Source organism: Bufo gargarizans, chromosome 2 (assembly GCF_014858855.1).
Source record: "Bufo gargarizans isolate SCDJY-AF-19 chromosome 2, ASM1485885v1, whole genome shotgun sequence".
NCBI classification, from domain to species: domain Eukaryota; kingdom Metazoa; phylum Chordata; class Amphibia; order Anura; family Bufonidae; genus Bufo; species Bufo gargarizans.
In genome coordinates, this window is record NC_058081.1 from 61,851,845 (window position 1) to 61,874,798 (window position 22,954).

General features: G+C 45.7%; 1 protein-coding gene across 6 annotated transcripts in view; it reads left to right on the forward strand.

Annotated features, from left to right (window-relative positions):
- The window catches only part of NSD3 (nuclear receptor binding SET domain protein 3), a 103,102-nt gene that overhangs the window by 35,092 nt on the left and 45,056 nt on the right, over positions 1–22,954 (forward strand). For all 6 annotated transcript variants that reach the window (XM_044279034.1, XM_044279037.1, XM_044279038.1 and 3 more), the window contains exons 5-7: positions 384–944; positions 4,620–4,749; positions 14,034–14,134. In XM_044279034.1, coding sequence (XP_044134969.1) covers positions 384–944; positions 4,620–4,749; positions 14,034–14,134 — 792 coding nt within the window. The remainder of the gene's footprint in view (positions 1–383; positions 945–4,619; positions 4,750–14,033; positions 14,135–22,954) is intronic.

A 22,954-nucleotide genomic window follows, 5' to 3' on the forward strand; every position in this document is an offset into this window, starting at 1 on the left:
TGGCTACTACATAATGTGCAGAGCTGTACAGTTTCTGGTGCCAGAGCAACGCAACATAACTGTCCGGTGGGGGTGCCCGGTGTCAGACGCCCACCTGTTTGAAATTGATGATCTATCTGGATGGTATCTCATCACTACCTGTAGCCTCTTGTCCCTTTAAAATGCATGTTCATTTTTGCAAAAAAAAATAAAAATATACATATATATATATATATATATATATATATATATATATACAAAAATAAATTTTTGGGGGGGAGAAATTTGTATTCTTTATTAGCAGATTTGCTTCATTTGAAATTTTTAGATGCAATAAATAACTTTTGTGAAGTTTGGCATAGACTCTGCTTAATAGAGGTCTTCCTGTCATATTTGTTGTTCAGATGCGGAAACCTCGCCCCCAGAAGGAGCGCATCCAGTGGGAGATCGGCATCGCTCATGCAGAAAAAGCCCTGCGGATGAGTCGGGAGGAGAGGATAGAACAGTACACCTTCATCTATGTAGACCCAGAGACCTTACCCGAACCTAAAAAAGCAACCAGTAACAAAAGGAGTCGGAGGTCCACCTCTAGTAATGATACCGAACCTGTCTGTCCTAAAGAAGTCTCCTCCCCTGCTTCAAAGCATTCTGCCCCTTTACCTTCTCCTTCACCCAAGGACAATAATGACTCTATACCTGTACCTTTACCTGTACCTGAAACTCGGAGGCAAAGCCAGAGGAAACAGGCTCAGGAAGAGGAGCCAACGCCGCCCCAGCCCCCTCCAGCAAAGATACCGTGGAAGACGGCAGCCGCCCGCAAGTCGCTTCCTGCCTCAGTTCTACTACACAAGGGCACCATTGACCTTCAGAAGTGCAACATGTCACCTGTGGTGAAAATCGAAAATGTCCTTGCCCTCCATAATGCATCTTCTGATGGTTTCGAACAGTTCATATACACAACCAAGGTATGGAATTACATCTCTGTTTCTTTCATTAAAGGCAACCTTACACAGGCCGATTCTCGACCAGATAATCGCTAATAAACATTCATAGGAATGCTCGTTAGCAACGTCGTTCATCTAGTTATCTTTCATGCGGGCACCTAAATAGTTGTTTGCCAGCAGCAGATCATACTGTCTAAAAATAAAAATAAAGCCTCTGCTGCCGGCAAACAATGATTCTGTATGGGGACGAACGATGGCATTAGTGATCACTCCTCCCCATACTGTGGAGGAGATCATTTGCCGGGAAGGTACGCTTCCTTCCGTCAATGGCCGGCTGAATTGTCCCATGTATAGAGGCTGTTAGATTTGTCGTTTTAAAACCATGTGTAAAATTGTAGCACCGTTTAACAAACTGTGGTGCATATGTTCATAGCAGGCAGCTGTCCATCAGTGGCCTGAGAGGCGGGAGAGAGCTTTCTTCGGGAATACACCAGACTCATTAAAGGGGTTGTCTCACTTCATGCAATGGCATTTATCATGTAGAGAAAGTGAATACAAGACACTTACTAATGTATTGTGATTGTCCATATTGCCTCCTTTGCTGGCTGGATTCATTTTTCATCACATTATACACTGCTCGTTTCCATGGTTATGACCACACAACAATCCAGCAGTGGTCGTGCTTGCACACTATAGCAAAAAGCACCAGTCTGTCTGGTGATGGGACCGCAGGACACATATGCGCATCTCGTATCTGCACTAGTCTGCAGTGGTGGCCATAACCCCTGGAAACGAGCAGTGTATAATGTGATGGAAAAATGAATCCAGCCAGAAAGGGAGGCAATATGGACAATCACAATACATTAGTAAGTGCCTTGTATTAACTTCCTCTACATGATTAATGCTGTTTGCTGAAGTGACACAACCCCTTTAACTTTGCGTCAGGTGTATTATTCTTTCAGCACTCCTTATAGTGGAATCCCAGGGAGGTCCAGACCTTACATACGGCAGCTGCCTGCCCCTTCCCGTCATCTTAGGGAATAGCCAGCATGATTCAGGGGTTCTAATTTCCATTGTAGGTATTTTCGTATCTCTCGGTCATACCCCAGTGTCATGCATATCATTCAGGATTGAAGCTTTTCACAAAACTGAGCCTACAACATGAAGTTAGTTTTGTCATGTTTTAAAGGCTTTTTGTGAGATCAGAGCGTTGGTAGGCACTCGCTTGGATCATTACATATCGGCAATACCTGCATGCATCATATGACAATTGCAGATCCCATCCCCATTCTGTGTCTTCTACTGAGCACCTCTAGTCTGCTTCCTGTCTTATGTAGGTAAGATATGGCAGTTATCTTACAGTCAGCCATTTTTTTGGTGTAAAAAGGTTGGTGGCAAAACCTGTTTAACTTGTCAGGATGGAGCTGAGCATCCGCAGGAACATGACAGTATAGCTGAGAAGACTCCTTCTGCAGGGAAAGTAGGAAGGGAACTATATTGTCAGCTGCAAGAGGGGGGAGAAGACGGATTTTGTCCAATGCCTGCTCAGCAGAACAGATTAGCAGCAGCACCAAGGGGGGAAACATGAAAGTAAAAAATTATGGAAAGCGTTCTTTATACTAACACTGAAAAATTACTTTAAAGGGGTTCTGCACTTTGTTTTAACTAATGATCTTTCCTCTGGATAGATCATCAGCTAATGATCGGCGGGGGTCCGACACCTGGGACCCCCGCCGATCAGCTGTTTAAGAAGGCAGCGGTGCTCCAGTAGCGCTGCGGCCTTCTCACTGTTTACCGCAGGCCCAGTGACGTCACGACTAGTATCATTAGCCTGGGCGGGGCTAAGCTCCATTCAAGTGAACAGAGCTTAGCCGCCCAGGCTAGTTGATACTATTCGTGATGTCACTGGGCCGGCGGTAAATGGTGAGAAGGCCGTAGCGCTACTGGAGCGGTCCCAGGTGTCGGACCCCTGCCGATCAGAAGCTGATGATCTATCCAGAGGATAGATAATCAGTTAAAACAAAGTGCAGAACCCCTTTAAAGCTAGATAGCAGCATGTGTTGAGTGATATGAAGATCAATCGTGGCGTCACAGTGTGCGTAATGCTTGTCTGTGGAGTTGCTTTGTGACCTGCCTCAACTGCAAAGTGATTATCGCAAAAAAAAAAAATCCAACTTGCATTGGGATCTGTAGTGGCAAAATCACCTGCGGGTTGTAGACAAGGCACAAACATAGTTTTTGGGAATCCCAGGGGCCATTGCCTTTTTGTGGCTCCTTTTTAAAACAGACAATGCACACAAATAAAAATATCCCTGCACTTTCTCCCTTTATAAAGAATTTATCATAAAATCCTCTGTGTCTCAAGAGATCAGCCATGTCTCCCCTGCTCCTCCTCTCTGTCTGTAACACAACTGGCAGTAGTAGCAGCCTCTGTGAATGTGTCCTCTCTGGCCTCGCAACCTTTGCCAACCACCATCAAAAGATAGATGAGGTCCGCAGGAGAATATAGGGGTATTCTACGATTACCACCATGCTCTGTGGTAATGGAGCGTAGGTGGGCAGGCCATGAACATGACGTCACTGATGACACGTTCATTGTGGGCTATAACCAGGCTAGGATCACCTACACAATGTAGGGAGCGTGATTCCGGAAATGCCAGGAGGATATCATTTGACTATGAGCACATTGATAAGTATCAGTGCAAAAGATTTTTCAACAAGGAAAGGGGGCATGAAATAATAAAAAAAAATATCTGAATACCCCTTTAACCCCTGTCTTTTCTGCAGGATTTCCACAAGACTGTCCCGTCTGTGGAATTTTTCTGCATGTTCTTGAAACAAACATTGGTGACTGCATCTTCTACTGTCCACGTGTATCATTTATTTCTAGGTTCAGTGTTCCTATAAAGGGCCCGGTACCATTGTTGTCTCAACCACCAGTCACTAACCCCCACCCTGCCAATGGACAGAAGGGGGATGAGCACTTCTCCATTTATTTTCTTCATACGTGCAGCTTCAACCAAAATTCATCCTGAAAACCAGCAACAATCGCACAACGTTCTCCGTTCCTTGACTTCCCTAGAGGGGGAGGAACTGTAACAACTAAGGCATACGTTCTTCTTGATAGTTTACAGCAGGCATGCTCAACCTGCGGCCCTCCAGCTGTTGTAAAACTACAACTCCCACAATGCCCTGCTGTATGTAGACTGATAACTGCAGGCTGTTCAGGCATGCTAGGAGTTGTAGTTTTGCAACAGCTGGAGGGCCGCAGGTTGAGCATGTCTGGTTTAGAGACGGTTGTAGATCATGTTTGCAGTGTGATATGGACTGATATGGCTAGTCGGTGATGGCGTTGGTGTATGTAACTTGACATACTTTATTTCAGATGCACAAATAGCTGTCGTCAGGGCTGGAAAAAAGGTTTGTAGAGGCAACTGGGAAGAAAATTTGGTGGGACCCCATCCCCATCCCACACCTAGGAGACTGACTGGCTCTGTGGAGGAGATAAGGCCAGCAGCTTCCTTCGACATCAGAAGAGATTGTATATGTGGCATCTTCTTTTCAGCTGGCTAGGGTTTACCCAGAGACCTTCAGAAACTATCCCCAAATCTCAGTGGTTTACTAGGTGGAAATATGCCGGTGTATTTGCCTTTTGATGAGACCAATGTACAATCTTTATATGTTTGTTTTTTCAAGGGAGTCGGTAACAAGCCGGAAATCACAGTCAAAGCTCCAGAAAAGACATCTGTACCCTCCCCCAATTTGAAGATGGAGAAACTGTCAGCACAACACACGCCTGCTCCCGAAACCTCATCGGGGGTCACAGGTAGGCAAACTGCACGTGTCTGCCCCTAACACACACCTCCCTACTGCCAGAGTGAAAGGGGGAGGGGGGAAGAGACTGTTGAGCCCGCCGCCAAGATCTGTAAACTTAATTAAATGGAGAGAGGACGCCCCCCACTCCAAAATCAGTATTCTCTCAAAACTGCGCTGTCACCCCATTCATATTTTTGTTATATGCTGCTTTTTGTGCAATAAACGATACAAAGCTATCACGACGTTTGCAGTGTTCAGTGGGTTTTCTGTTGTGTTTTATCTGTGTAGTTGAGACGGGGCTGTCCGCAGGTCTTCTTCATGCTGCTGTATGCCTGGCTGACATCTTGCAATAGCTTGCAGCAGACTTACAGCATGTGTGGAATAAATCTGCAAGACAGGGTAATCTTGTATAGAAGGGTTTATTAGTCATACCGGGGGCCTTTTTTTTTTTTTTTTTTTTTTTTTTTTTTTTTTATATCCCCCCCCCCCCCCCAACATAAAGGGAGCATTTTATCCAAGTGATCCCCTCCCCACATTATCAGAAGAACAGTTGTATCTGTCCATGCCAGGCTAATGAAAGGACATCTGTCACCTGAACCCAAAGGTCCTATTACCCTGCCCGATATTTAAACATAGGAACTCTGTCCCGATAATTGGCCTGTGTAATTGTGCTGTGGCTCGCTTGCATTTTTTAGGCAGCAGGAAAGGTGCCCGATTATCGGCAACACATTGCCCTGTGCAATGAGGCATGTGCGGCTAGTATTCAATACAACTGAATAGAGAGGAACGATCGCATAGCAATCATTCCTCCCCCATATACTTTGAATTGGCCTGTATAAAAGGCCCATGCGAATGAGCGCCGATCGAAGGGTTTATTATCGATCGACACTCATTATGCCCGAACATTGGGCAGTGTAGCACAGCCCTAAATATTTGACCATGTACACTAGAAGATGAGCTCTGTGGGCTGCCTTCAGTGCTGCTTACCCATCAGTATAATGGTTTATGTATGTAGAACACATGAAGATGAGCATCATCTTCCTCACCTTTTGTAAGTCTCTGTCCTTGTAAATGTTCAAAAACCTCTTCAGTCCCCAAACAGAATTGTTCCACGAAATTGGGTATATTTTTTTATTTTATTTTTTTAGAGAATGAGCCCCTTTAATTGTTTAACTAGTATCTGTCAGCATGAGCAACCCTATTAAATCGGGCATATTGCCTGGTAGGGTTAATCATGCGGTGTAAAATGCTACTTGTATTTTGCTGCAGCAATATATTAAGTCATTTGCCTAAATATAAAAACTATTTTGAGCACAGAGGGGCCGGCCATAGTGCTTGGAGCACCACTAGCTCTACGTCTGTGTGCTCCCCCTCCCATTTGGTTGACAGGGCTAGACCTCTCGTCCAGCCCCGCCTTTTGGTGCTAGTGCTGTGGCTCACTTAGTCATTGGTGGTCCAGCGTTAATGCCGTGTATGGAGTCATCGGTTTCAGCGTGTTTTCCAATAGGGATGTGTGATTTTACAAATGTCCTGTGGCTCATATGTGCATGCCGGCATTCATTGGTGGCCGCAGAGCGTCTGGAGAAGGGAGCGAGTGCTATATGAGGAGGATAGAATACTGAGCTTTAACCCAAACCCTGACTTTTACCTGACACTGCCCCTTTATGCCATATACTCTGACCCATCAAGAATAGCAGTGACATGTGGAACGCTAACATACGGGCCTGGACAGGTCCTTGAGTTTTACCTCTTGCCCAGTTATGTCACTAAGTGCTCATTCAGACGGCTGGATGCTGTCCGCAAAAATGCCCTAAGCACAATACCATTGCGTGTAGGTTAAAAAAACTATTTGTGATTGCCAGTGCACATAAAGCATGCTTCCAGTAAAAAAGAATCACATACAGTACTTTTGTGAAAGTCAGTCATTCATTCATAATTCCCAAGAACGGGAAGTTATGTTTGCCTGCCGTGTAATTGATGCAGTGGAGCTGCAGCCCAGTCACGGTCATTATTTCTACTCGCCTGCTAGCTTACTTCACATTTGATGCTCATGCCCCTATTAGTACACTTCTGCCCACTGTTTGACTTAACTTCTACCTTGTGTTTTACCAAAGGGGTTGTCTGGTTTCCTCCTGAAACTGGACAACCCCATGGGATCTGCCTGAAGTAAAGAACAGGTAAGTATTTACCTTCACAGACCCTGCGGCACCGGTGTGGTTCTCCCTGCTGGGCAGTGGTGACATGTCTGACTGATTGCTGCAGTCAGTATTTGGCTTTGTCGGGTGCACCACTGAAGCCAATGATTGGCTGCAGTGGTCATGTGTTCTCGACATGGTGTCACAGCTGCAGCCGGGAGAACTGGAGTGTCCGTGCAGGATTTTTGAAGTAAGTACTTGGCTGTTCTTTATTTCAGGTGGATGCCAGAGGTTGTCCTGTTTCCTCCTGAAACCAGACAACCCCTTTAACTAGCGAGTTCCCTCCATAGACACCTTGTAATTCCCTGTTTTCTTAAGGTATATGTTATTTTAGCTATATGTTTTTTTACTCTGCTCCTGCAGCTGACATCAGCAAGGTGGGTGTAAAGTGCCGTAGAAAGTCTCCTCCAACTCTGCCCTATGCTTAAATGCGAACTGCAAGTGAGTGAAGTGAATAAATAGCACAGATCACTTGTTTGCTACTTTACATCAGAGGTGCAAATAAAGTTTTAAAAGGTGATGGACATGTACAATGATACACACAGCCTCTTTGATTTCTCACCCCCCCCTGCAAACTGCTGTGCATGTGCTTTCTTCACTATCTATACTCTTATACAGCACAGTTTATGTAATTCATAACTCCCTGGAAACTTGCATGCTTTCTGTCCTCTCCACCCTCCGATCTGCCATATAAGATCTCTCCCCTCTCCCCCTCCCCCCCTTCTTTTCCAGCTGTTATTTCTAAGGGTCCATTCACACGTCCGGAACTGGTGCGAACCCATTCATTTTCAGTGGGGCCGGAATGTGCTGTCCGCATCTGCGGATCCGCACTTCCGTTTCCGCAAAAAAATAGAACATGTCCTATTCTTGTCCGCAATTGCGGACAAGATTAGGCATTTTCTATTATAGTGCCGGCGATGTGCGGTCCACAAATTGCGGAATGCACATTGCCGGTGTCCGTGTTTTGCAGATCCGCAAAACACTTACGGACGTGTGAATGGACCCTAACACTGAGAAGGAAGCAGCAGAGCAGAATTCTGACACAGCCAGGAGAAATGTTCTGTCACATCTATGTCAGAAGCAGCAGCACAGCCTGCTGTTTGAAGGACATGCACAGACTCTACAGCAGCAAAGCGGTAGGAGCTTTTCAATGATGAGTATTTGAGAAAGTTTTGATTTTTCTTTTAGGAAACAAAATCACTACAAAGGTGTCCATAGTCTATAAGTCGATCACCGGAGCTACGCTTTAGAGTGACGACACGTGGCTTTGTATTTGAGAGGCAGGCCGTCTGTTCTTGCATGTAATGCGTCCATTCTGGTTGGAGAGAAGTTCCCTACTGGCTGGGAGCTGAAAACTCCCATGTGAAAGAGGGAGCTAACAGAAATGTCCTATACATGATTTAAAGGGTTACTACAATAAGATTAATCATTAGTGTCACGGTAGCAGATGCATCCACAGACATCATACAGTCTCATTACAAGCACAGCATCTACTCATTCACCATAAAGTGACCCCAGACAAGGCTTCTGTACGTAACATCCATCACTGCAACGCTCATCACACAGTTATGCTGTGTCTGAACATCTACATGAGTCCATGAAGTCCATTATATCCGGCAGAGTTTTAACAGTAGTACTTTGTACTTTTTTGTTGACTTTTTTTTTTTTTTTCTACTTCTTTGGTAAGTTCATAGTTGGGGGCTTCCAAGCGAAAGGGTCAGAGTTAAAAATAAAAAATAGGCATTACTCCATCGATGCCCAGCTGCTCTCCTTGTCCCAGCTTGACACATAGGAAATGGCTGCCTCTCATTTCTAGACATTTCCTGTGTCGAACTGGAACCAGGAAGTGAAGAGCAGCAGGGACCAGAGCAGCATTGGGACTGCGGTGATGTGTGAGTAATGTATGTTTTTTGTTAGCCACCCTTGACAAGATCTTTTAAAGGGGTTATCCCACAAATGTAAAATTAAAGGATTGTTCTACCGTTTCTGTGGGCAGGCAGCAGTTCAGATGAGACTACAAAGTGCCTGCACCTCCCAAGAAGCATTCTAACTAGCTCCTTTTAACCCCTTCTTCCTATGCATAGAAAGTTACCCCTCAAATATAGCCCGAGAGACACACGGTATGTGACGCCCCCACAGTTTTTCTCCACTGTTTAGAGAGAAATATAGCTATATACACTCCATTGACAAAATATATATAAAAGCGCACCAAGGAGTTGTTGGAATGAAACTTTGTGTGTGTGAATGTAACGTAGGTATATGTAATGCCTCTAGCCTGTACACAAGATGAGATGCGGCCTCTAGCCTGGGCACAAGATGAGATGCGGCCTCTAGCCTGGGCACAAGATGAGATGCGGCCTCTAGCCTGTACACGAGATGAGATGCGGCCTCTGGCCTGGGCACGAGATGAGATGCGGCCTTTACCCTGTACACGAGACGAGATGCGGCCTCTGGCCCGGACACGAGACGAGATGCGGCCTCTGGCCCGGACACGAGACGAGATGCGGCCTCTGGCCCGGACACGAGACGAGATGCGGCCTCTGGCCCGGACACGAGACGAGATGCGGCCTCTGGCCCGGACACGAGACGAGATGCGGCCTCTGGCCCGGACACGAGACGAGATGCGGCCTCTGGCCCGGACACGAGACGAGATGCGGCCTCTGGCCCGGACACGAGACGAGATGCGGCCTCTGGCCCGGACAGGAGACGAGATGCGGCCTCTGGCCCGGACAGGAGACGAGATGCGGCCTCTGGCCCGGACAGGAGACGAGATGCGGCCTCTGGCCCGGACAGGAGACGAGATGCGGCCTCTGGCCCGGACAGGAGACGAGATGCGGCCTCTGGCCCGGACAGGAGACGAGATGCGGCCTCTGGCCCGGACAGGAGACGAGATGCGGCCTCTGGCCCGGACAGGAGACGAGATGCGGCCTCTGGCCCGGACAGGAGACGAGATGCGGCCTCTGGCCCGGACAGGAGACGAGATGCGGCCTCTGGCCCGGACAGGAGACGAGATGCGGCCTCTGGCCCGGACAGGAGACGAGATGCGGCCTCTGGCCCGGACAGGAGACGAGATGCGGCCTCTGGCCCGGACAGGAGACGAGATGCGGCCTCTGGCCCCGGATCCAAAACAGAACCTGGATTTATCACTAACGAATGATACATTTCCAGTTTGCAGCAGTCCAGGTTTCTCGCTCATGACACCACTTTAAATGAAGTTGACAGTGGCTGGCTGTCAATGGCAGGACACATAATGAGAACCATTACACCAAATTTCCTTTTGCTAAGCAATTGGAAATGGGCTGTGTAATGAAGGTAGCACCTGTGTCTGGGTGGTGGACAACAAAACTGTGGGAGCTACTACTCGTGCTTGACGTGGATCAAACAATCCTCTCTACTGATAGTTTGTGTAGGCCATCCAGAACCTGTTCACTGCATGTAAGTGCCCTCAAAACCACTGCTCCTAACAGCTAGGTCAGAACGGCATATTCGGGCAATTCGTGGAAACCGCCATCCTGCTTCTCTTAGGCTAATGCACCTCCAATCAAAGTCTGTCAACTGGGCAAAATCTCTGAGTGCATCATAGATGCTTGTCTAGAAGTCAGTGAACGCTCAACAAGAGGTACACCACCCAAAAGTAGCTTCTGAGAACCTTTTTTATAGGGCAGCGGGGGAAGCACTTTTACACTCATCGCAAGTCCCAGTGTCTAATCCGACAACACCTGAAATTATTTACCTGAGACATAACTGAGTTTTGCAGCAATCTGACATTTCTCGGTGCGTTACTTTTATTTTTTTTGTCAATGAGTTTAGAAGTAAGAATGAAAGAAAAGTGTTGGGGCTGCTTCACCTGCTTTGAGACCCCTACACCGACATTGAGAACGGGGAAGCTTTTGAGCAAGTTGGTTCACTTCTGAATGCAGGAGAAGATGGGCCAGAAGTATAAACAGCAGGGGGCGCTACCAAACAGGAACATGCATTGTACATAAAAAAAACTCCCTTACAATATTTCGATTGGATGTAGTGGCTTTTTTGTTCTATAAGATGCACCTAGGTAGGTTTTAGAGGAGTAAAATAAGAAGAAAAAAAAAATTTTCATCGCACCTCATATCATACCTCGCAGTCAGGACACACAGTGGTGCAGGCAGAAGACCAGGGAGCGGTGAGTACCACTTCCCGTTCCTATGTGTACTAGTGAGATAAACGCTCATTAGTATTTGCTTCATAATACGCACTGCCATTTGGCGTCTTATGGAGCCAAAAATCTAATATATTACACTAATACTTTATTTGCAATGCCTTACTCTTTGCATAGTAATATTTTTTGTGGGATAATCCCTTAAATGTCCTCATAGTTACATTCATTGTCTGTCAGGTCTCATATTTTATCATTAGTTACAATGCACTTGCCATTAAGCTACATTCACACATCCGTATCTGTTTTGCGGTCCGCTAATCGTGGATCCGTAAAATACTGATGCACCTTGCACTTTTCCCAGGCCCCATTTAAAAAAATGTTTATTGTCCTCAAAACTGACAGGAATAGGACATATTGTATAATTTGTGGACAGCACACAGATGACATTTTAGGCTACTTTCACACTGGCGGTTTGGCTTTCAGTTTGTGAGATCCGTTCAGGGATCTCACAAGCGGTCCAAAACGGTTCAGTTTTGCCCTAATGGATTCTGAATGGAAAAGGATCCGCTCAGAATGCATCAGTTTGCCTCCGTTCCGTCTCCATTCTGCTTTGGAGGCTGATACCAAAACACTGCTTGTAGTGTTTTGGTGTCCGTCTGACGAAACTGAGCCAAACGGATCCGTCCTGACACACAATGTAAGTCAATGGGGGACGGATCTGTTTTTACTGACACAATCTGGCACAATAGAAAACGGGTCCGTCCTCCATTGACTTTCAATGGTGTTCAAGACGGATCCATCATGGCCATGTTAAAGATAATAGAAACTGATCAGTTCTGAACGGATTCAGACGGTTGTATTATCTGAACGGATCCTTCTTTGCAGATCCATGACTGATCCGCACGAAACGCGAGTGTAAAAGTAGCCTTATGCGGCCCCATGGAAATTAGTAGGTCCGCAAGAGATTCGCAAAGAATGCAGATTGGACGCGGGCCGAAAATACAATTGTGTGAATGTAGCCATAGTTTCATCCTTGAAGATGGTTGTTCTGGGCAGGTTTTTATGTCCCTTGTTCCTTTGCATATTCTCACAGCAGGTAGCTAAATCTCATCAGTGATGAGACTGCTGGTGGAAAGCACATCACACGTGTAATATATCCATGGTTGTGTTTTAGATCTGTGCCCCAACGTTCTAAAATTCGCACCTGTATTAATGTGTGGGCCTGTTCTGATGACTCTCAGATACTGCAGCAATGTATGCTGCCGTGTTGTGCCTTTTTGAAGCACCGTAGTCTCAGCTAGAAGCAGAATGCTTTCAGGTCTGTATCGCTCACCAGTAAAGTCTATGCACCCAAGGATAGGCTGGGAACTTAACCCTTTACATGTACGGCGCTGCAGTGATTAGTAAACATGGCGCCCTCTTGCACGTGTAGCGGGCGCCATTGCCGGCGGGTCTCCGCTGTTTCAAACAGCAGAGACCCACGGCTAATGACCACGACTGGCAATAGTTCCTATCGTGGTCATTAAAGCCTTTAGATGCCGTGATCAAGTGTAATCGTGGCATCTAAAAGCTAAAAAAAATAGGATTAAAAAGTCACACAAACTCCAAAATGGTAACAATAAAAACTATAGATCGTCCTGCAAAAGATGAGCCTCCACACAGCTCAGTAGATATAACTATAAAAAAAAAGTTATGGGGAGGGGGGGGGGGGGGTCAGTCAGAATATGGATATATATATAAATATTTTTTCCAAAGTTTTAATTTATTTTTACACTATTTAGACATAAAAAACGTATACATACAGTATGTGGTATCATTTTAATCGTACTGACCCAGAGAATGAAGGGCACAGATCAATTTTGCCGCAAAGGAAAAGCCATAGGGACAAAAACTGTGGAGGGATTGCGTTTTTAGAAAAAAAAATTTCCCCGCTTCCCACTACATTGTATGCCATATTAAATGGTTGCATTAGAAAGTACAACTTGTCCTGCAAAAAACAAGCCATCGTATGGATATGTGAACGGAAAAGTAAAAAAGTTATGGCTCAAGGAAGATGGGGAAGAAAAATGGAAAAAAACCTCCGGTATCCAAGGGGTTAAAGTGGCCCTGGCAAAAAACTAAAAGTGGCGCCTTGTTGTAGGTGGGTCCAAACTTAAAGAAGGCAGTACAGTACAAGTAGGCAGGGGCAACAGGAATAGGTGGGGCCAGCAATGCTGTAGTGCAGCACTAAATACTGCCCCAGCAGAACCAAATACCACAGTGCAGCAGAAAATACTGCCCCAGCAGAACCAAATACCACAGTGCAGCAGAAAATACTGCCCCAGCAGAACCAAATACCACAGTGCAGCAGAAAATACTGCCGCCTTCGCCCCGTATTCAGCTGTATTACCATCCTTGTCAGGAGAGCTCCTGTGGCTGCTGATGATCCTAGCATTAATTAGGTACCTGGCTCTTTCTTTAACTCTATTTATATATTTTTTTTCCATAAAAAAAAAAAATATATAATATATTTTTTTTTTTATAATTTCTTTTCTTTTTTTTTTAGCTTATTTACATTATGGGTGTAGACACCTGGAAGATTTGTTTTTGTGACCTGCATTGTTCTATACGGGGATTTGGGGAATTTAAAGGGATATTTAGCTGATCGGACCACCAGTGATCCAAGGGTGATGGCATACCCTAGAGATGAGAGTACCGAGCATAAGTTCTCTAACTCACATGGTTGGTGTATGAATCGTTCATATTGGGGAGCAGATCTCTGACATCTTGAAGATCAGGATGTTTTAAAGAGGCTGTGGATAGGGTGACTTTTTTTTTTTTTTTTTTTTTTTTTAGCCAATCCTCACCAAAGGGCAGTTTAATAGAGCTGGTTAACCTTTCTTGGTTATCTCTACCAGAGGTGGGTCGTTTGCAGTCCTCAGGCACATTGATGGATTAATGCACAACACAGTTTCTTTTTACTAGGAACCTCCGAGAAGAAACACCAGAGAAGGTCCAATCGGACTCGTTCAGAATCTGAGAAGTCCTTGGACTCCGTGCCAAAGAAGAAGGTGAAAAAAGAGCAGGTGGGTTGCATGAACTTTTTGCTTTCTCCTATCACCGGCAGTAAGATAAGTGGTGTCCTTGGATTGTGGTGACCTGTTACATTAACCTTCACACCTCATCCCTGGCTAAATGTGTGGCTGAATTACTAATGACTGGAAGACTTTACGTGTATCTAATCTGTACTATTAAAGCATACAACCATCTGCCTTGCATTTTTCTTTATCTTTTTACCTTTGTTTTAAGACATTGTTACAATGTTCAGACTTCATTCAGACTGTCAGGTTCCTTCATGGCTCCTAAGGCAGGAGTTTAAAGGGCAGGGGATGATTGCATAGTTCATGTGGCACGTAAAATCCTCATTCGTTGGCAGGACATAGCGCTCATTCAGCCTCATACAGCCCTCATCATTGCCTACCTCTGTCAGCCCTTGTATTCCAGTTATATAAAGTTATCCTCTAACCCAGTAGTAGGACCCCCACGATCACAAGATCAGGTGCCCCATACCCCATAGAAACCCCCCCAATGATCGAAAACGGCTGCACCATTAGTTTCTATTAGAGTTCCAGAGATAACAGAGCGCTGTACTCGGCTGTCTCTGGAACGCCTATAGATATGTAAGGACAGGCCGCTCTGTTAATTTAAGGGTTTCCACGGGGTACGCGGCCTCTGTTTTTGTGATTGATGGGGGTCCCAGTGGTAGGACCCCCCCAATCTAATAGTTATCCACCATCTTGTGGATGGGGGATAACTCCATATAACCAGAATACCCTTTTAAGGAATATTAAATGGGTTAAGGTTAACCTATGTACAGGGGTGCAAAAGAGGTATCTCCCAAGGAAGAGAACCATCTCATTATTGCCACCTATTTTGGCTCCACATGAGTCAAAATTAGGGATGAGCGAATCTACTTCAAATGAAACATCCGAAGTTGATTCACATAAAACTTTGTTTCAATACTGTACGGAGTGAGTGCTCCATACAGTACTAGAATGTATTGGCTCCGAACTCAGGTTCAGTTCCAAGGTACCACTTGGAACCGAACCAGAGTTCGGGAAATGTTTTTGTACAGTCTAAATCAATTTCTGAAGTTATTATGCGAAGTCTCGCTAGACTTTGCGAAGTAAAAACTTTAGCTCATCGGAGCCAATACATTCTAATACTGTATGGAGCACTCGCTCCGTATATTGAAATTAAGTTTTATGCGAATTGACTTCAGATGTTTCATCCGAAGTCTATTCACTCATCCCTAGTCAAAATCTGACTTTCCAACAAGCCTTGGCATTTGACAACGGAATATGGTCGCAGTTGACTATGGCATCTGAGGGATTAAAAATCTGTGGTCGGTGATAACAGCGACAATGCCTCTGGGTGTCTACTGTGTAAGGCCCCATGCACACTGCCGTGTTTCACAGCCGTGTGCGGGCCGTGGAACCGCGGCCTGGATCCCTCCTGAGAGCAGGAGCGCACGGCGTCATAGCAACCAGTGACGCCGTGCGCTCCCTGCTGCCGCCGCAATACAGTAATACACTGGTATGATCTATACCAGTGTATTACTGTATTGCGGCGGCAGCAGGGAGCGCACGGCGTCATAGCAACCAGTGACGCCGTGCGCTCCTGCTCTCAGGAGGGATCCAGGCCGCGGTTCCACGCCCGCACACGGCTGTGAAACACGGCAGTGTGCATGGGGCCTAAAACAGCAGAAAACCGGCGACTAAGGCACCCGCTCAGCTGCTGAGGAGGTGCCATCTTTAAAGACTCGATCCACACAGTGCAGTGCATAGTCAGGTCCATAAATATTGGGACATCGACACAATTCTAACATTTTTGGCTCTATTCACCACCACAGACTGTCAGCTTTAATTTGAGGGTATTTACATCCAAATCAGGTGAACGGTGTAGGAATTACAACAGTTTGCATATGTGCCTCCCACTTGTTAAGGGACCAAAAGTAATGGGACAGAATAATCATAAATCAAACTTTCACTTTTTAATACTTGGTTGCAAATCCTTTGCAGTCAATTACAGCCTGAAGTCTGGAACACATAGACATCACCAGACGCTGGGTTTCATCCCTGGTGATTCTCTGCCAGGCCTCTACTGTAACTGTCTTCAGTTCCTGCTTGTTCTTGGGGCATTTTCCCTTCAGTTTTGTCCTCAGCAAGTGAAAAGCATGCTCAATCGGATTCAGGTCAGGCGATTGACTTGGCCATTGCATAACATTCCACTTCTTTCCCTTAAAAAACTCTTTGGTTGCTTTTGCAGTATGCTTTGGGTCATTGTCCGTCTGCACTGTGAAGCTCCATCCAATGAGGTCTGAAGCATTTGGCTGAATATGAGCAGATAATATTGCCCGAAACACTTCAGAATTCATCCTGCTGCTTTTGTCAGCAGTCACATCATCTATAAATACAAGAGAACCAGTTCCATTGGCAGCCATACATGCCCACGCCATGACACTACCACCACCATGCTTCACTGATGATGTGGTATGCTTAGGATCATGAGCAGTTCCTTTCCTTCTCCATACTCTTCTCTTCCCATCACTCTGGTACAAGTTGATCTTGGTCTCATCTGTCCATAGGATGTTATTCCAGAACTGTGAAGGCTTTTTTAGATGTCGTTTGGCAAACTCTAATCTGGCCTTCCTGTTTTTGAGGCTCACCAATGGTTTACATCTTGTGGTGAACCCTCTGTATTCACTCTGGTGAAGTCTTCTCTTGATTGTTGACTTTGACGCACATACACCTACCTCCTGGAGAGTGTTGTTGATCTGGCCAACTGTTGTGAAGGGTGTTTTCTTCACCAGGGAAAGAATTCTTCGGTCATCCACCACAGTTGTTTTCCGTGGTCTTCCGGGTCTTTTGGTGTTGCTGAGCTCACCGGTGCGTTCCTTCCTTCTTTTTTAGAATTTTCCAAACAGTTGTTTTGGTTATGCCTAATGTTTTTGCGATCTCTCTGATGGGTTTGCTTTTTCAGCCTAATGATGGCTTGCTTCACTGATAGTGACAGCTCTTTGGATCTCATCTTGAAAGTTGACAGCAACAGATTCCAAATGCAAATATCACACTGGAAATGAACTCTGGACCTTTTATCTGCTCATTGTAATTGGAATAATGAGGGAATAACACACACCTGGCCATGGAACAGCCGAGAAGCCAACTGTCCCATTACTTTTGGTTCCTTAACAAATGGGAGGCACATATGCAAACATTCCGACACCGTTCACCTGATTTGGATGTAAATACCCTCACATTAAAGCTGACAGTCTGCAGTTAAAGCACATCTTGTTAGTTTCATTTCAAATCCATTGTGGTGGTGTATAGAGCCAAAAATGTTAGAATTATGTCGATGTCCCAATATTTTTGGACCTGACTGTATATACAGCGATTCGGGCAGGGGTTAAACGTGGATTACTGCCTGGTATGGTTGATCCTGCTGATTAAAATTATATCGCTCTTGGTTGTGTTGTTCCTGAGAAATTTATTTATGCAAATTAGAGATTTAGTGGTCCCGGGGGCATGGCCGGCACTGGAAGGAAAGCTGTGGTTAGGACACACCCCTCAGCGCAGTTAAAGGGGTTTTCGGAGACTTTTAAAGCCTTAGGCCGAATGCACACGGCCGTGTTCCGCGGCCGGGAGCGGTCCGTGGTGTGCCGGGCTGGATTCCTGTTCAGAGCAGGAGCGCACGGCGTCAATGGTTGCTATGACACTGTGCGCTTCATGCCGCCGCTGCACTACAGTAATACACTCGTATGGTGTATTACTGTAGTGCAGCGGCGACATGAAGCGCGTGGCGTCATAGCAACTAATGGCGCCGTGCACTCCTGCTCTGAACAGGAATCCAGCCCGGCATACCACGGACCGCTCTCGGCCGCGGAACACGGCCGTGATCATTCGGCCTTTATTCAAACATCAGTGATTTGGCCAGTGATTTCCATCAGTGACTGAGACAAAACCAGGACTGGAGCCTCCAAAGATATAAGGGAAAGATCTGCACCTGTTCTGTGTTTGGAGCCGCACCTGGTTTTGGCTCAAAATCACTGATGGAAATCACTGACCGAACACGGACATGTGAATGAGGCTTAATACCTCAGGATAGGTCATCAGTAGCTAATTGTTGGGGGGTCTGACACCCAGGACCCCTGCTGGTCAGCTGTTTCAGAATACAGTGGTGCTCGCAGTAGAGCTGTGGCCTTCTATCAGGTTACCCTAGGCCAGTGACCGAGGCACAGCTCAGTCCCATTGAAGTCAATGGGGCTGAGGGCGAAACCAAGCACTGCCGCTATACAATGTATGGTGCTGTGTTTTGGTGAGCAGGGGGAAGGCCATGGTGCTCACAGGAGCACCGGTGCCATCTCAAACAGCTGATCGGCGGGGTCAGGGGTGTCGGACCCCCATAGATCTAATACTGATGACATATCCTGTGGTTTGATAAAAAAAAAAAAATTGTGCAAAGAGCTTCTATTTTTCCATTTACAGTAGGTATAATACCACTTGAATTTAGAATGATCCCCATTTCTCAGCTCTATTGTTTGTATGTGAAATGTTGTGCAGCCTTTTTTTTTTTTTTATCAACCATGTTTGCTTGATGGATATGCACCTGTCACTATGTATATGAATGTGCAGGTCTAAATTTTCTTGTAGTATCCTGTGGATAAGGGTCTATTCACAAGTCCGTGGTGTATTGCGAATCCGCAATACACCCGGCCGTCACCCCCCATAGAACTGCCTATTCTTGTCTGCAATTGCGGACAAGAATAGGACATGTTCTATTTTTTTGCGGGGCCGCGGCACGAAAATGCGGACAGTACACTGTGTGCTGTCCGCATCTTTTCTGTCCCCATAGAGAATGAATGGGTGCGCACCTGTTCCGCAAAATTGCGGAACAGATGCGGACCCATTTGCAGAGGTGTGAATGGAGCCTAAGTCATCAGTGTTGGCATTTCTGGAAAACCCTTTTAAGTTCTCATTTGTATAGAAATTTTTTATTTTTTATTTTTTTTTTAACTCATGGGAACGCTTCAACCGATTTTCACAAAACATGTATCATTTTGATCATCAGGATCGCCTGGCTTCATAGAGTTGATCTTGCTGACGGGTGCTCTTTAAAATTGTGTAGCAACTGTAAGAGCAGTGGAACAAAAAAGAGTGTAAACAGGAGAGATACTTGCTCGCCCGGTTTGTTGTAGGAGCAGCAGACAGCCCTGCAGGCTTACAGGTCATCTGATGCCTTTCATCGGCAGTATGTGCGGCAGATTCAGAGCCGTGGGCTCCCGTGGCCTTGTCCAGCAAGTGTGAACTGTGGATTTGTGAAAATTGTTGATGTCCCGGGACACCCTGAAGAATTCTATTGTCTGACTGTAGTTCTGCAGCATGAGCTGGGATATAATCTTAGGATCAGGCGCACGATGCGGGGAGCTGGCCGCTAGTAATCCACCGTATTTTACAGTACAGGGGTTTACAAAACTTCATTCATATGTTGCAGAAAACATCGGCTTGGATTCCGGTGCAGACTGTCTGCAATATTCCTGTTAGGGTATTTTGTCGTCAAAATACGGATGACGCATATGTCGCATCCGTTTTTTTTTTGCAGACTTGTTGACTTCAATGGGCCCGTTGTCTGCATATATGTCCTAGAATACAACATTTTACCTTTTTGTGGAACAGACATACGAATGAAGAAAGGACACTGAAGACATCCATGTGCTTATGTGTATAATCTGTTCCGCAAGAGAGAGAGCGTCCTATTCTTGGCCGCAAATGCAGATCACTGACCCATTGAAGTAAAAAAATAAAAAATTAACCTGATACAACACAGACATCATCCGCGTTTTGCAGACTGCAAAATGCATACGGTCGTGTGAACGCACCCCCGTCTTGCAGATTTGCCTGATTTCACCCTTTGCACACTTTATAACTTACGATTTTTTGGGGGGGAATTTATGACCTTGGAAGCAATGACTTCTATTCTACTAGTACCATATGGTTTATTGAAGTGAGAAAACACAAATTAGGTTTTCACTGCCCAAAAGAAACGGGTAAAGAAAACCACAAGATCAATGACCTCTTATTCTCCAGAGAGAGAAAACAGAAGGGGAAAGATGGAAATCATTAAAGGGGTGTTCCTGTCTAAGGGTACATTCACACTTGCGTTGTTTGATTTCGGCAGGCAGTTCCGTTGCCTGAACTGACTGCCCGATCAGGCAAACTGTATGCAAACGCATGTCATATTTTCTGACTGATCAGGATCCTGATCAGTCAGAAAAATGCATTGCAATAACGGATCTGTTTTTCCGGTGTCATCAGGCAAAATGAATCCGGTATATATTTTTTTCTTTTTAAAGGTCTGCGCATGCGCAGACCGGAAGGACTGATCCGGCATTCCGGTATTTTGAATGCCACTAGTACATTTCTATGGAAAAAAATGCCAGATCCGGCATTCGGGCAAGTCCTCAGTTTTTTTCGCCGGAGATAAAACCGTAGCATGCTACGTTTTTCTCTTTTGCCTGATCAGTCAAAACGACTGAACTAAAGACATCCTGATGCATCCTGAACGGATCACTCTCCATTCAGAATGCATGGGGATATGCCTGATCAGTTCTTTTCCGGTATAGAGCCCCTGTGACGGAACTCTATGGCGGAAAAGAAAAACGCTAATGTGAAAGTAGCCTATGGGTTTGGCAGCATGGCGATCTTGGGCACGCATCGGTTATTGCACCCAAGAATTGCGGTGTAGCCAAAATGAATGAGGTCGCAGCACAACTCGCACCGTGCTGCCAAAAATTCAACACTGCTGGATTTTTTGCAATTCTGGGGTTGTGGATGGGGCAAACATGCGAGTTGCTCTGCAAACCCATTCATTTCTGTGCTTTGAGGCTACACCTTGGGTGTGACCAACCATAACTGACGGGGTCCATCCTGCAGCCCAATTGAATATAAGCTAATTCCTCCTTGGACCTCTCTGTGGATGTGGTCGTTGGCCACACATGGCAGGGAACACTTCCTGCTTGTGCGGTGCACCACATGCACCAGCTCCCGGCCACCTTCCTCCGCCTCTCTAGTATCAGTATCTGGCGCCAGTACTGATGATGAAAATTCAGGAATGTACAGTACAGGTATCTGCTCCCAGAAGAGGCAGGAAGTGCAGATTCGCAGACCAGCGGCAGCCTGAAAGGTGAGATGGGACAATCCCTTTAAGGACTCATGCACACAAAAGTATTTTTTCCCCACATCCAATCCACATTTTGTGCGGGTCAGATGCTGACCCATTCACTTCAATGGGGCCACAAAAGATGGACAGCAAACTGTGTGCCGTCTGGTTCCGCAACCCCGCAACGAAATAGAACATGTCCTATTCTATAGAGGCCAGGACGTTCCGTATATAGCCGGTATCCGTGTTTTGCAGGCTACGGCGGTGTGCATGAGCCCTAAGAGTGAAAACACACAGGTTTGTGTTCACATGACGGATTTTGAAAAGCAGAATCATGTGGGTTTTTTGGCATGTCTTTTATGCTTTTTTTATCGCTGGATTCGATGGTTTACTTCAGTACAAAACTGCATTTTCGGCTCCTGGTTTTTGGCGTGGATCTGTGTCACTTGGACTCGTACAGAGCGTTTTGTTTAGTTTTTTATCCTGCACATTCATTTAAATGGGATTGAGCCAAGTTTATTTTCCATGTGGGGAAAAAAAAAGTGCAGCTTGCCATTGAAGTGAGTAAGAGGCTGACTTTTAGACTTTTGTGGCGTTTTTCTGCACTTTTGTGGTTTTAGTGCAGTAAATAAAAATTCCAGCTCCAGATGTTACCTAAAAGACTGGGGAAGAATGAAATGCAGGCCAGACGGTTTTTGCCTAGTGAGGTTTTTTCTAATTGCTGGCGTTTTTGTCTTTATTTATACGAGGCAGTATGCTTTTGGTATTTTTCAAGTTTTTTTTCCATCCCCTATCTGAACAAAAAACGCTATCCGCATGTTTGTTTTTATCAAAAACCACCCTAAACATTTCATATGGCATGCAATAAACCACGAGCGGTTTCTAAGACTTTATTATTTTTAGCGGTGGAAAAACACCACAGCAAATTCATGCGTCAGGGCCCAGCTTTAAAAAAACACTTGAAGGCGTTTCACTAGGACACGTCTCCGCTTTATGATCGGTGGAGGTCTGATCTGTAGGACCCCACAATCCTGAGAATGAAGTGGTTGTAGTGCTGGTACATCACTTTATGAGAGGGGAGTAATCAACGAAAGTGCTCCTTAGGCCTATTGCACACTAACGTTGTCTGTCCGTGCCTCCACACCGCAAAAAAAAAAAAAATATTTGTTGCGGTGCGGACGGATCACGGACCCATTCAAGTTGAATGGGTCTCAATCCGTCCCGGCCGCCGCCTGGACGTTGCCTGTGCATTGGGGACCGCAAATTGCTGTCCCCAATGCACGGAGCGGCTGCACAACGTTTGTGTGCAAGAGGCCTTGGAGTAGCAGTGGATGTATGGATGTCTAACGCCGTTTACTGTATATTTTCTTTTCCTGAGCACATTGCGGGAGATTATAACTTAGTATTACTCTCCCCTCATACCATGCAGTCTCGCAGGCACAGTGGAGGGAGATGCAGCTTCTCTCTCTCTCTCTCTCTCTCTCTCGATAGTAATTTGGTGACTGAGCAGATGTCTGAACATTTACTAGAAACCCATCCGTGTGGTAGAAGGCGCGATCCAGGGAGATAACGCGCCTGTCTAGAGCGGAGTATGTGAGATACTTCCATACTGTAATGACACAGGACTTGGGACCCCCGTTCCCGTGGGGTTTCCCAGCGGCTTATCCCCCCTGATCCATGGAAAAAAGCAT